Raw genomic sequence first — 13,770 nt, 5'->3', positions numbered from 1 at the left:
CTGTAAACATTTCTGTTACACATGCTCAACGGCAAATTTCCTGTTTTTTTTCTTTTAATTAGAATTATCTTAAATATATCCAGGAATTATAGATCGTTTAGCTTTACAGTATTTTAGGTTCACAACACAATTTAGCAAAGTGTGTACATGTCAGACTATTTCCCGAAATGGATGTGTTACATATGGAGTCGTTCACATTTATCGTGCTAGAATATCTAATAGTGCAGAGCTTCCCAGCTCCGATATATGCCAAAACTATTTACATATCCACTTATATAAGAGCTGTCCCTGGTGCTGAGAGAAATACAGATCCACCAGTCTAGCTACATTGTGCAAATACACAGTGGAATGTGGATTCAGATCAAAGAAACGCTTCTAATTATTCGTATTTAACATATTTGTTTTATTTATGACTTTATGACATTTGTTAGGTTATTTCATGATTTATTAGACACCTCTAAATTTTGGGGCAATTGCATGTCTAGATTGCCAGTCCCTGTACTCACCTGCTTGACGCTCACAACATGTGCTGACTTTGTCATTGTAGTCCCATTCCAGCATTATTTTCATCTTACTAACCCTTAGATATCAGTAATGTAGGTACAGATCATGCTTTTCAATACTTACTTGTAGCTGTCTTCTGCCATTTTCAGCACTGTTGAAGACCCCTTTCTGCATCATGGGACCACTGGTTTGACTGGCCAGCTCACAACCAAGACCAGTGATCCCCGTTCTCCAACCTTTCCTACCTTGAGAGCCACATTCAGCTCTGTGAGCTTGCCCAAATAGTGACATCCAGTTCCTTTGTCCCCACGGTCCTTATTATCTGTATAATGACAGCCAAATCTTCCCCCAGAAATCACACCAAGGTAGTATACTTGTATCTAAGGCTTCCTCATTTGGCAATAATAAATAATAATAATAATAATAATAATAATAATAATAATAATAATAATTTGCTAATCTCGCATGAAGCCCTCCGAAGACACTATTGAATCCAACTTCAAGTTCCCCTTCTATCTGGTAGCATCCTCCTAAATCCAGTTTAGCACTTACTTAATTTGTCTCTCCAAACCCAAGGAAAAACATATGCTCATCCAGATCTGCTCTTTGATATGGGGCTAGTTCCAAAAGTCACCTTCTGGAAACTTGCTCTTCATACTTGTTCGCGAGACTAGGTGCTAATGCACCAAGGTGGCAGACAGTCGTGAGTCGCACATAATGGTCCAATGAGCCATATGTGACTCCTGAGCCACCGGTTGGGTATCCTTGGCCAAGATCCTTACATCTTTTCTTAATATATGTCTATGAAGCCTTGTTCTGAGTCTTATAGACGTACATTGATAAAGTGACTTCCTGTCACACAGAAGACACTGCAGTGAGCAGTCTAGTCTCCACGGTGGTCACATGATCCAGGAGAGGACCAGTGCAGGAGTGGAAATAGCAGCAGATGAGACCGGTAAACATTTTAATACATGCAAAGTACACACATGACTAATAGATAGTTTACCAGATCTGTTAAACAAATGGCACTAACACGATGTGAGCCTAGCCTTATAGATCTGTATGTTAGTTCATTTACAAGATGTTGTCTCACCAGTAAGTATTATGTTTATTGCACAGGTCTTGGAAAAATTACATTTGACTTCATTGTGCATTTCAAAAATGATCTTTTCAAGATTTATCATATTTTGTTATATCGCAATTTAACACCATCTAGGGTTCAAAGTATACATGTCCACCTAAAAGCTGAGTGCTGGTGGATATATAAGGTTATTTGCTTGCTTCAATGCCAAATCATCATGCTTATTGCAAAATGCTAGTCTCCTGTTTGTCAGTAGAGGGCCATAGAATATGGAGTAGCTGCGTAAAAAAAAGTTGAGAAGACTCTTCTGAGGATTGACTTGTGAGAATGTAATATTACACAATGTATTTGAAAATTGAAGTAAATGTGGGAGTTCATGTGGTGAGGTGGGGAAGGGGTAGGTGGTACTAGTATGTAGAGTTTCATTTTATGCTCTAGACTTCATAGTATGATAATTATTTAACTGTCTGCATGGCAATTTATGGATTATATATATGGCTGCCAGAGGGGGAAGGAGACTAAGTAGTCTGAAGACTATATTTACAGCTGCCAGATGGGGAAAAGGGACTAGAGGAATTATAGTGGAAGATAACTACATTTGATCATATAGAAGTAAATTGGCTAATTACTATATTTAAGTCATCCAGAGGAGAAAGAGACTGGCTAGGGTATTTACTAGGGACTATATTTACAGCAGCTAGAGGGTGAAGGAGGTTGGCTTTGAACTTGCTATATTTAAAGCTGCCAGAGTGGGAAGAAGACTGACTGGCGCTAATGTAAGGCAGATAGGAGTGAACTATACAGTAGGTTGCAGGCAAATGAGCTTTCAGAGCTTTATGTAGAAAGCGATGGAATATGACTTATCTTGCTGCCTACCATCCTATCCACAATAGCACAGAATAGCAGTGGTATATAGTGGGGAGGGGGGTAACAAAGAAGAAGATTAATAAGATATATTCTTGGGTAAACCTAGTTCACAGTCATGTTAAATAGCCGTTAATAGCCTTTTGGGACTTATTTGAACTTGATTAATGGGAACGCCTTTTCCAAAAGAAATACCAACATGTGAATTAGTGTTCCGTACTATAACTACATATTGTGCTACAGTAATACAGTCTTGTGAGCCTTGTATGTGTTCTTTATTCATGTATGTATCTTTTCATATCCAGATAGCCATATTATCAGGATTAGGTTGGATGGAGACAATAACTCATTCAATGAAGTTTTGACTGATACTTGGACTGTTGCTTATTTCTCTCTAATAGTAACACACAGGAGGAAAACTGATCCTGACCATGCACATCAATTCTTTTTCCGGACCCTTCAAGAAGCCAGATCAAAAAAATGGTGCATGTAGCATTTTTCAATCTGTTTCCATGTTTTTTCAGTAAAAAAAAACCCATGACAACTGACGCGTTTCAGCATCACTTTTGACATTAGATTGAACCAGCTAAGGCAGAAGAAAACTGATAAATGGAAACCCACATCTAACCTTCAGCTTTTCTCTTTTGGCAGTTGTGTACTTATACATTATAGAAATACTATTTTCACCGACAGCATTAACTATGGTCACATTGTGCCATTGGGAAATGCCTACTAGAGGATATTACATCGTGGTTACATATATATATTCATAGCCAACGATTGACATTATACATGTTTGGAAACCCCCTCTCTGTTATGCCGCAGTAAGAGGGGTCGGGGTTTAGAAACCTAAACATTGATGTTTTTAGAATCCATGTCGGCAATGAAGTTGGATAAAATGAAAGATAAAAGTTTGGATTTGTCTGTGGACTTGTAGTTGTTTGGATTTGGAAGCCTCTGTGCTGCGTGGGAGAGATCCGGGGCCACAAGACATTCACGCTGTATGTGTTTCTTCCCTTCACAGCACCACCTCTACTCTTTTCAGCTTCAAGTCTTTATCACACTGTTGTTTATAATGTGTATGCATCTAAGTAGAAAGCTTTTCATCTCTCGCCGTCTACGCTTCTTTTCTGCAGCCGCTCTGCGTTATTCACACATTTATCACAGTGGAACATGCAAATAGGGCAAGGTAGGGAGGGAAGTCAGGCAACTGAAATTGCACACAGATTGATGAGAAGCTCTTAGGCTGAAACTACCGGTGTGGGTAATTTTTCACGTTTATGGCACGGCATGAAAACCCCTCTCTCCTCCTGCGTGCGACTGTGTAAGACAAAGGTGTCTGGGGATGACACTCCTGTGGATTTGATCTGCTAAACTTGCTGCTTTTGCTCCTGCTGCTGGTGCCGTCAGACGCTTCACATCTTGTCATCCTCCATCACGGGGGCTATCTCTCGTCTCTTATTATATATTAGTTTATTGCTTGTGGGATGGCCGCATTGTGATTTCCTAATGCTGTGCCACTGCCGTCTCCCTGATTTTTTATTGATGCTTTTTTTCGCATTTATGTTTCATTTATTTCTATTGTCACTATAGAAAGTCAGTGTTTTCATTGCACCGAGTGGGAGATCTGTGCAACTTTATCATGACGTGGAGTCTATTTTTTTGCTACACTGGACACTTGTTTGTGAGATGAAAGAATAGCAGGAAGAGAGGAGGCTTCTGATGGAATTATCTCGAGTCCTTTTTTCTGCAAGCGCTAAAAGCAATCCAGCCAGAAGATTGCTGTTAAGCATGCTTAATTTCTGGGGAGAAAGGCATTACAATCAAGAACACCAACTGAGCAAGAAGCTTGGATCTGTTATAAACTAGCAATTTCTCAAGAAAATTGCACAAAGCGGTGCTGTTTTTTTTTTTAAAGAAGGGGTGGAGAGAAGAGGAGGGGGATGATTTGATTAGAGAACGTGCAGGAAAGAAGATTGCCTCCTGATGCTGTTTCACATGCAGTGATCCTTGGTGCCTGAAATCGTAGAGGATCAAGAAGCGTGGACTTTCGGAAATGCAAGAGAGCATCGTTTCAAGGCTACTGAACTGGATGCTTCAGCTTTTGTTTACCTGCCGCCTGTGACCATGCGAATGCCAGAGACAAGCCCACCTCCCCATTTTATTCCTCCTCCTCCTCCTACTCCTTCCTCCTCTCTTTAACCATCTTCTTCATCCAGATTTTTCAGCTCACTTGCTAAAGAGAAGCAGGCATTGTCTGGTGTGTGGGTGGCACCGAGGAGCCAAGCTTAGTCCCCCTCACTGAGCTTTGCCCTGCCACCAAGCTTAGATGCCAGTTTCATCAGTGGAAGAGGTGATCGAAAGATGATGAAGAAGTTCTTTTAGGAGCTTACCAACACTTGTAGCTTTCTTTTACCTATATGTATGTATAAATTTATATATACTTACATATGCTCTGAGTGTACGCCATATGTATACCACTCCTGTTAAAGGATACATCTGTGGGTTATCATATTCCATTTTCTTCTCTCCCACTTCACCCCTGGTTCTTTAAAGTGACCCGGCGCAGGAAAAGGGGGAATGCTTCCCATTCTCCAGAGGGGCTGAGCCCCTTTGCTCATTTCTCTGTGTTTTCCACAGACTATTTTTTTTCTGGATTCTCTTTCCAACCTGGTGGGGTGTCCCACCACAACTTCCTGCTAGCCCCTCCCTCTGCGAGGTTCCAAGCCCGGTAAGGGGGCCCGGGAGGCGGCATGGCAGCAGCTATTGCAAGTGGACTGATCCGTCAAAAGCGTCAGGCAAGGGAGCAGCACTTGGACCGTCCTTCGGCCAACAAGAGGCGTAGTAGTCCAAGCAAAAATCGAGGCCTTTGTAATGGCAACCTGGTGGATATCTTCTCCAAAGTACGGATCTTTGGGCTCAGGAAACGAAGGCTCAGACGGCAAGGTCGGTTGGTCTGTGTCTGTGGGCTGTATTAATAATGACCTCTTCGTCCCCCCCTCCCCATGTCTCTGTGCCCAAGGGCAGTATACGTATGTTGTTCCTTCTTTATCATCCTTAGGTTCTTTCTATTTTGTGTGTGCTTTTGTATTACCTTTTTCTTTTGCACAAAGTTGCATAGAATCATTGTTATTCAGTCTGTAGAAAAGTGTCATGTTTTCTGTACAATACACAACATCCCTCTGCTCTTCAGTGGAACAGTTTTTTCTGTGTTTCAGGGCCCTCCAGCAACAGGGTTAATGCCAAAGCTATTAATGTGCCAAGCCGTGAAAGTAAAGTTCCATAAATGATATAGGCTCAAAGGGAAAAATACTTCAATGCTTCCGTAACTCCTCCAGGAAATAGAGATTAACATTTTTAGAACACAAAATGTAAAAGAAAAAGGGAATCTCTCTTTATATCTCGGCTTTATGAACTAGGTCTCTCTCTTAGTTGTAGGTTGGGAAATCTTTCATTCTATTGATAGACTGTAGAATGAACTTGTGCTTGCATCCTTAAAACACTTCCATTGAAGTGCTATCATTTTTGTTGTAAAATCAAAAGAAAATGGTTTGATAATGAATGTTAATTACGGTACATGAATTCAATACTTGCAGAATGTAATAAACGAGAAGAAAAGGACTATTCGGTGAAACCAACACAACTCCTTCACTCTAAAGATCTGGATGGTGGTGATCATGCAAATCCCTTCTCCATGTCTCATATGTCTCATATTTATGACCAAAAAGACCATTCCTTATAGGATTCTCAGGTGTGTTTATATTGTATCTCAGACAAAGCCAAGCAGAGCACTCGGCAAGGCGTTAGTTAAATAATTACTCCCCCCTCAACAATACACTTAACAATTTGTAAATTGTGAATTCATTCCATATTACAAACTGCGGGAAACACTACACAGGCACACTATTGACTATGAGCTCTTACCGCTCCTTGCTAAGTCATGAATACCCTGTAATTTCTTAGCATTGTATTCCAGCTCTAACATAGCGAAGTAAGAATTACTTACATACGTGGCACACATGCTAATGGTACGACAAAGAGCCAGGCGTGCAGGATGCTTCATCTAGGTCTTGGTTTATGGGCACTAAATATTTCTATCTATCTATCTTATCTATCTATCCCATATCTATCTATCTATCTATCTATCTATCTATCTATCTATCTATCTATCTATCTATCTATCTATCCCATATCTATCTATCTATCTATCTATCTATCTATCTATCTTTCTATTTATCTATCCCATATCTATCTATCTATCTATCTATCTATCTATCTATCTATCTATCCCATATCTATCTATCTATCTATCTATCTATCTATCTATCTATCTATCTATCTATCTATTTAGCTATCTATCCCATATCTATCTATCTATCTATCTATCTATCTATCTATCTATCTATCCCATATCTATCTATCTATCTATCTATCTATCTATCTATCTATCTATCTATCTATGTATCTATCCCAAATCTATCTATCTATCTATAGTCCAAAAGAACGAAGGCAGCACTCCAATAGCAAAAATAAATGTGATTTATTGGACCATGTGCGACATTTCGGTCTAAGATGTGGACCTTTCTCAAGTCATTCTTTTGGACTATAGCATGAGGTTTGGTACATACCTGGAAGGATTTTTTGTACCCTTTGTTTTCTTTTGGTGCTGCTTTTTGTTTTCTTTTTCTATAGCTATCTATCTGTCTATCTATCTATCTATCTATCTATCTATCTATCTATCTATCCCATATCTATCTATTATATATATCCCATATCTATCTATTATATATACCTATCCCATATCTATCTATCTATCTATCTATCTATCTATCTATCTATCTATCTATCTATCTATCCCATATCTATCTATCTATCTATCTATCTATCTATCTATCTATCTATCCCATATCTATCTATCTATCTATCTATCTATCTATCTATCTATCCCATATCTATCTATCTATCTATCTATCTATCTATCTATCTATCTATCTATAGATCTATCTATCTATCTATAGATCTATCTATCTATCTATCTATCTATCTATCTATCCCATATCTATCTATCTATCTATCTATCTATCTATCTATCTATCTATCCCATATCTATCTATCTATCCCATATCTATATATCTGTCTATATATTTCATACCTATCTATCTATAGATCTATCTATCTATCTATCTATCTATCTATCTATCTATCCATCCCATATCTATCTATCTATCTATCTATCTATCTATCTATCTATCTATCTATCTATCCATCCCATATCTATCTATCTATCTATCTATCTATCTATCTATCTATCTATCTATCCCATGTCTTTCTATCTATTGTATCATTGTGAAGCATATTAGACAGAATGGTCAGACTTGTCTCATCCCCATAGTATTAAAAACTTTGTTTATGAATTATATTCACACCACAGTTATATGTTGCTCAACACTTTACACATAATCACTGATATTTAGGTCTCTATGAGCCTATAAAGTCAGCATGGAGTTATCCTTGATAAATGTGCAATAATTTGACTACCAAATTTCTACACAGGAAGGGTTTAAAGCTTCAACTATTGCAAGATCGGCCTTAGGAGGCACTAACAGCAGCCACCACTTTCCAATATGGAGTAGTACAGAGATGTAGTACTTCACATTACGTATTATATATCATTAAAGTAATAAATATATATAATATTTGACTTAAGCATATGTTTTAATCAGCTACTAATTTAGCGTTCAGGAAAGATAACACATTTTGAGCATATATCATAGCATCTCAGCCTATTCTTCTGCTCAAGGATGTGTTTTGTTCATTGACATTTGTGTATTTGATCATAATGTATAAAGATGGGCCATGTAAATAAGATTTTCCTTAGTTATTATGTAAATATGTCCCGTCTGTATCCTATATTCTTTGGGATCACAGCAGAACAAAGTGTGAGCAATGACGGTGTGAAGATAGAGCAGGTTAGACTGTGCCCACTCATGGAGGCTGCAAAACAGTTCAGAGGCAAAGAAATCCGGCTACACACCGCTCATCTCAAGGTGAAGCGCCAATCTTATCACTCATTTCCACAAAGCAGCTCAGCAAAGTGTTTGCATAAATGAAAATTAGCCATCTATATCTGCATTACCACGAGCCGGAGAGCGGGGGATATGAATGCAATTCCTCGTCCTGTTTACTTTTAGAATTCTCTCCAGCTAATAAGCGTCAACAAAGCATCGGGGTCGGGATTGACTCTATGTTCATTTGTCAGCGCTCGGTAAATATTCATGTCTGGAATACACAGTATGGAAATTGCTTTGCTGGATCAGCATTCAGAGAAAACTTGGAAAAAAAATTGTGTGCATTTGTTATAAACTATTTAACTCTAGGTGATGAACACCACACAGGAATATATATACATATATATATATATATATATATCAATAGATCTATCTATCTATCTATCTATCTATCTATCTATCTATCTATCTATCTATCTATCTATTGATATATCTATCCATCTATAGCTATATCTATCCATCTATAGATCTATCTATCTAGATAGAGCTATATATATAGATAGCCATATCTATATATAGATATATATATATATATACACTATATATATATATATATATATATATATATATATATATATATATATACACACACATATATATATACAGACATAAATATATAAATTGATATATTTATATATTGTTATGTAAAAATCTATGTGTATATATACATATCCATCTAAGCCATGTGCATACATGATCTTCTTAGCTGCATACTGTAGAAGCCAGTGCACTTATCTCTCTTCCCAGTATAGAGACAGGGCTCTGGTAGCTTGTGTGATACTTATCTAATGGAATGGAGTTTGTGACAATCTGCAGAATCTAGTGAGCTTTGCACAACATTCTGCTTATTTAACAGCAACGTAATACATATTATCAATTGTTAACAGTCATTAAACTGAAAGGCCAATAATAATCAATAATGCTGTTTGTACTGTAGGGAAAGGGCCCTTTAGCATATATTCAATATGATATTCTCTGCTCAGTGCAGTAGATCCTATTCTGCACTCTAATAAACCTTGTCACAGCTTCATGGTCTTTCAATAGTACTTCATAAAGTGGATTTTTAGCAACAGGGGCACAGGTTCGCCTTTATTGTTAATTCATACACTGGAAGCTCATACTGTGTAATAAGAGACATTGGGTCATGATACCGCTTGTCTGGTTATTATTGCCATCATAGAACCTATTCTGACTGTAGTGACCAATGACCATGATAAGTAGACTATAGGGTTCCTCTTCATCTTGCAAATCAAAATACATCACAAGAATGTTACTATCAGTTATCATACTCTATAACCTTTGTAATAAACCTAATTGTTGAAATAATGGAGGTGGTGTAGCCAAATATCACTACTGCGATGTAGATATATAGGACTATTAATTTTTCATCACAAATGCATAACTGTTGTTTTAGTTTTTCTATAGCAAATTGAAGGTCTGGAATAAGAATGTCAGTTTTAAGCCTTGACCTTGCAAATGACGTAACACTTTCTTGGACTTGTGTCTGCACAGGGGACAATCCTATATGTATACATTAGGACCCAGAGATAGTATTGTCCCCCTGTGCTTAGAGTACTACACTACACTACACTGATTCTGTGTCCTATGTTGTATTTGACACTTTCCTAGCCCAAACCACTTACGTTTTTGTAAAATTGACCAATCCCCAATTTGAATTGCAGAGCCCTTGTTGGCTGGAGCAATAATGGGAAGTAAATTAAAGATATAAAAATATAGTGAACAGTAGGGAGATTGGCCAAAATTTATCTTGAAATAATTTCATATTTTGCTATCATTTTTGTGTTTGACAACACAATAACATTTCATGTAGCTGTGACCATTTTTGTGACATTACAGTACTTCGTTATTCTGACAGGTGGCGCTGTTGCTTTTAGTGTTTCCGGGACATATGTGTAACATACAGTAACCGTAACTCTTTTTTACTTGGACTGGTAAGGACAGGAACATACAGACATACAGAGTGCATTTGTATTCAAAGGAAAGAAATTAAGGCAACTTTCACATCACTTTTTTGCCTTTGGCACAATCTGACGAATTTTGAAAAAACAGATCTGGCAAAAGTTGCCGCCGGATTCGTTTTTTTCTCATAGACTTGTATTAGTGATGGATTGCGAAGGATGGCCTCACGTTTCATCTGTTTTTCTCCGGATTCGTCGAAAACTGTTTTTCCGGCGGCCCGGAGAAAAAACGGACATATTAATGTTTTTTGTGTCTGTCGAAAAAGCGGACAGCGACGGATCCGTCGTCATCTGTCGTTTGCTATAATGGAACCCTATGGCGCCAGATCCGTCAAATGATGGAATCCGGCGACATATTCCGTTTTTTCAAACTAAGCATGCGTTTTACATTCTGGTCTTTCTCTCTCTCTCTTCCTGGATCAGCTAGTTGGATCCGTCAAAAAAAACGGATCCATCACATCAGTTTTTCACAATTTGCAACGGATCTGTTTTTTTCAAAATTCGTCGGATTGAGCCTGACGGCCAAAAACTGATGTGTGAAAGTAGCCTAAGAAAAACAACTATGTAAAAAAAATTCACATCTTGCAGATGACATTTCACCAGCCCCGACCAATCAAATGCCATGCCATGTACACCAGAATGTAAGAGATTTGAAGGCCCCTTGATTAGCCATCAGGTACCACTGGTCTGGTCTCACAAAATGATGCACTTGTCAGATGTACTTTTTGGTTAAATAGTCTGTTTAATACTATTTTATCAAGGAACAAACCATATCTGCATGTATGTAATGGAAATTAGGGAATCCCCTCTAACTGTGGTTCGTTCTGTGATGAGCTGGCCATGATTTTTATCCATTGATTTGAATGAGCGCTATCTAATTCCTCATTTACACTGAGCTCTGATTTCTAAGACAAGAAAGTTTCACAGCAATCAATCAGAGCTCGGCTTTCATTTTTTATCAGCTCTGGTAAAATGATAACTGTGTTGGGATTGGTTGCTATGAACAAAGAACACTTTTTTTTTTATAGATATAAACAATATGTCACTTTAATAGACACACAGATTATGTAACTATGTAAACCTACTTATAGGGATTCTTTTTTTTTTTAATACCCAAAACCAGAAAATTATGACAGACATAATGTAGTTTTAAAATGAATGAAAATGTCATAAGTCGCCTTTACAGAATGTAGAATACAGTTTTCATTGCGTGTGACTACACTGTGGTTGACTATATACAACAATTTACAAGACAACATCTGTTTTCTATATTACTCTGGGTAACCTGTTACCGGGTAGGACCTAGCGCTGGCAGCAGGGTTCTGCGTGACACAGGGATTCTCTTTTTGGTGTTATGTAAATCCCTGTGATATGCGGAGATAACTTACTCTTTTAATTCAGAATACACAGACAATAGGCTGTAGGGGGGGGGCCACAATAATATAATTTTCTGCAGCAACAGGTCCCAGAGGATAGATGAAAAATGTTATTTGATAGATGCAGCATTAATGCTCTACTGTATTAAGATGCTACTAGAAAAGAGGTAGACAGTCCAAGTGCTGCTTGTAAATTTTCCTTAAGTGTGTTAAATGGTCACCGTCACTATAACGTACTTATACCAATTAGATTTGTGTAATATAGTGTAATATACTTCACAAAACAAGTCATTTAGGGTTTAAATTAAAATTGTTCTTACGTTATGGCCAATAGGTGGCTCCCTAGCTTTCAACTTGTTCTACTGTCTGTTGCCAAGACCAATCTGTCTATTGTTACAGATAAGCAGAGGATGATCACAGTAAGTGGTGGTGGTGGGGGGATGTCCTTACAAACCTGATATTTGTTACACAAAGTGTAACAGAACCTCCTTGCTGTGCACATCTTAGAATAGTACACAGTAGTGAACTGCTGGACTTTTATCCTGCCAGTATCTTCCTTTTTCTCGTCACATTCACTTGTCTGCTTGTTTATCAGATAATGTCAGCTCTTCTATTCTCCCCTTCTCTCATTATTCCTGGCTGTTTTTGCTATGTCTGCCCACTCTCCACTTGTATTACACTCTCCTCTCAGTTTCTTATAGCGCATTAGCACTTCTGCTCTCCCCTTCTGTCCCTCATCCAGGCTGTTTTGCTATGTGTTCTAGTGCAATCTCCGGGTGTATTACACTTTTGTCTTCTTATTGCTCCTAGCATATCTGCACTTCTATTTCCCTCTTCTCTCATCCTCCAAGACTTGTTTCCACTAGGCAGCTTTCTACCCATTGGTTCCTTGCACTTGCTTCCTTTTTTATTATAGCACATCAACAGTGTAAATTGAAGCAGTGAACTGAGGGAAGTTGAAGCACATACATTACAGTACTGCTGGAAAGCTCAGCTAGGTAACGTGCAGAGAGAACTGCAAGAAGTGCTGTCAGTGGGTCAGTCATCTGGGGAAGCACAAAAACAACAAGGTACGAATAAAAAGTGACAGAATAGCAAGGTAATGTGCTACATGGGATTATGCTTTTTTAACAAATGACAGGTACATTTTAATGCATTCACAATGCACCCAAGGTATTTTTGTAGAATAAGGTAAAGTCATTTATGGTCCCCCTAGTTCATTCATTGAAGGGGATCTCTCACCAATTATCATAATGCAAGTTGCATATATTATTAAATGGATTGCTTTGACCTGTTGAGGCTGCTGTACTTATACTGTAAACCCTTCTCACAATGGCTGTATGATCCTTTTGCAAAGTTTTCCCTCCAGATTTTACAATGAGCGTTTTATAAGTTCCGGTAGCGTTAGACTCGTTAAATGCTTACAATGGATTATAGGGCCATTCTGATGTGGATTTTATGGTAAGTAGCCTATCCTCATAAGGTTTAAGAGCTCCACTAATGTATGCAGGTCGTATTATACAGATCCTCTGTAAAGTAAATACTGGGATCAATTAGACTCTATTTAAAGAATAATGTTTAGCATTTGTTCTTCCATAATCACGCCGGTCTTTATTTTCCTCCATGATTGTATCAATTTGTTTTTCAATCTGTAGCTGATTTTAAGTCTTTCAAGTCAATCATTGGTTGCTCATCTCAGGGATTTGTTTCTTGTTATAAAGCTATATATTTACAAAGCTATTTTTCCAATAAACATTTATCCGCGCAGAAAATGACTTTACAAAACCCCATTTCCCAGTCGCTTCAAGTCTGATCAAAACATGGCGTGTCCTATAAATTCTAGGGTTTATGCTTATTATGGTTATTTTGCTCGGGTTCGGAGCACATCAGTTTGGGAA

At 37.9% G+C, this 13,770-nt stretch overlaps 1 protein-coding gene across 2 annotated transcripts in view; it reads left to right on the top strand.

The window, feature by feature from the left end:
• FGF14 (fibroblast growth factor 14) overlaps positions 1-13,770 on the top strand; it is a 799,281-nt gene that overhangs the window by 540,171 nt on the left and 245,340 nt on the right. Inside the window, exon 1 of one of the 2 annotated variants that reach the window (XM_077297112.1) lies at positions 3,571-5,395. The exons of the other annotated variant lie outside the window; for it this stretch is intronic. Coding sequence (XP_077153227.1) covers positions 5,203-5,395 — 193 coding nt within the window. The 5' untranslated portion in view covers positions 3,571-5,202. Of the gene's footprint in view, positions 1-3,570; positions 5,396-13,770 lie in introns of those variants that run through there. 2 annotated transcript variants of the gene reach the window in all.

This window comes from Ranitomeya variabilis, chromosome 3 (assembly GCF_051348905.1).
Source record: "Ranitomeya variabilis isolate aRanVar5 chromosome 3, aRanVar5.hap1, whole genome shotgun sequence".
In the NCBI taxonomy this organism is placed as follows: Eukaryota; Metazoa; Chordata; class Amphibia; order Anura; family Dendrobatidae; genus Ranitomeya; species Ranitomeya variabilis.
This window is presented reverse-complemented; position numbering and strand designations above follow the sequence as displayed.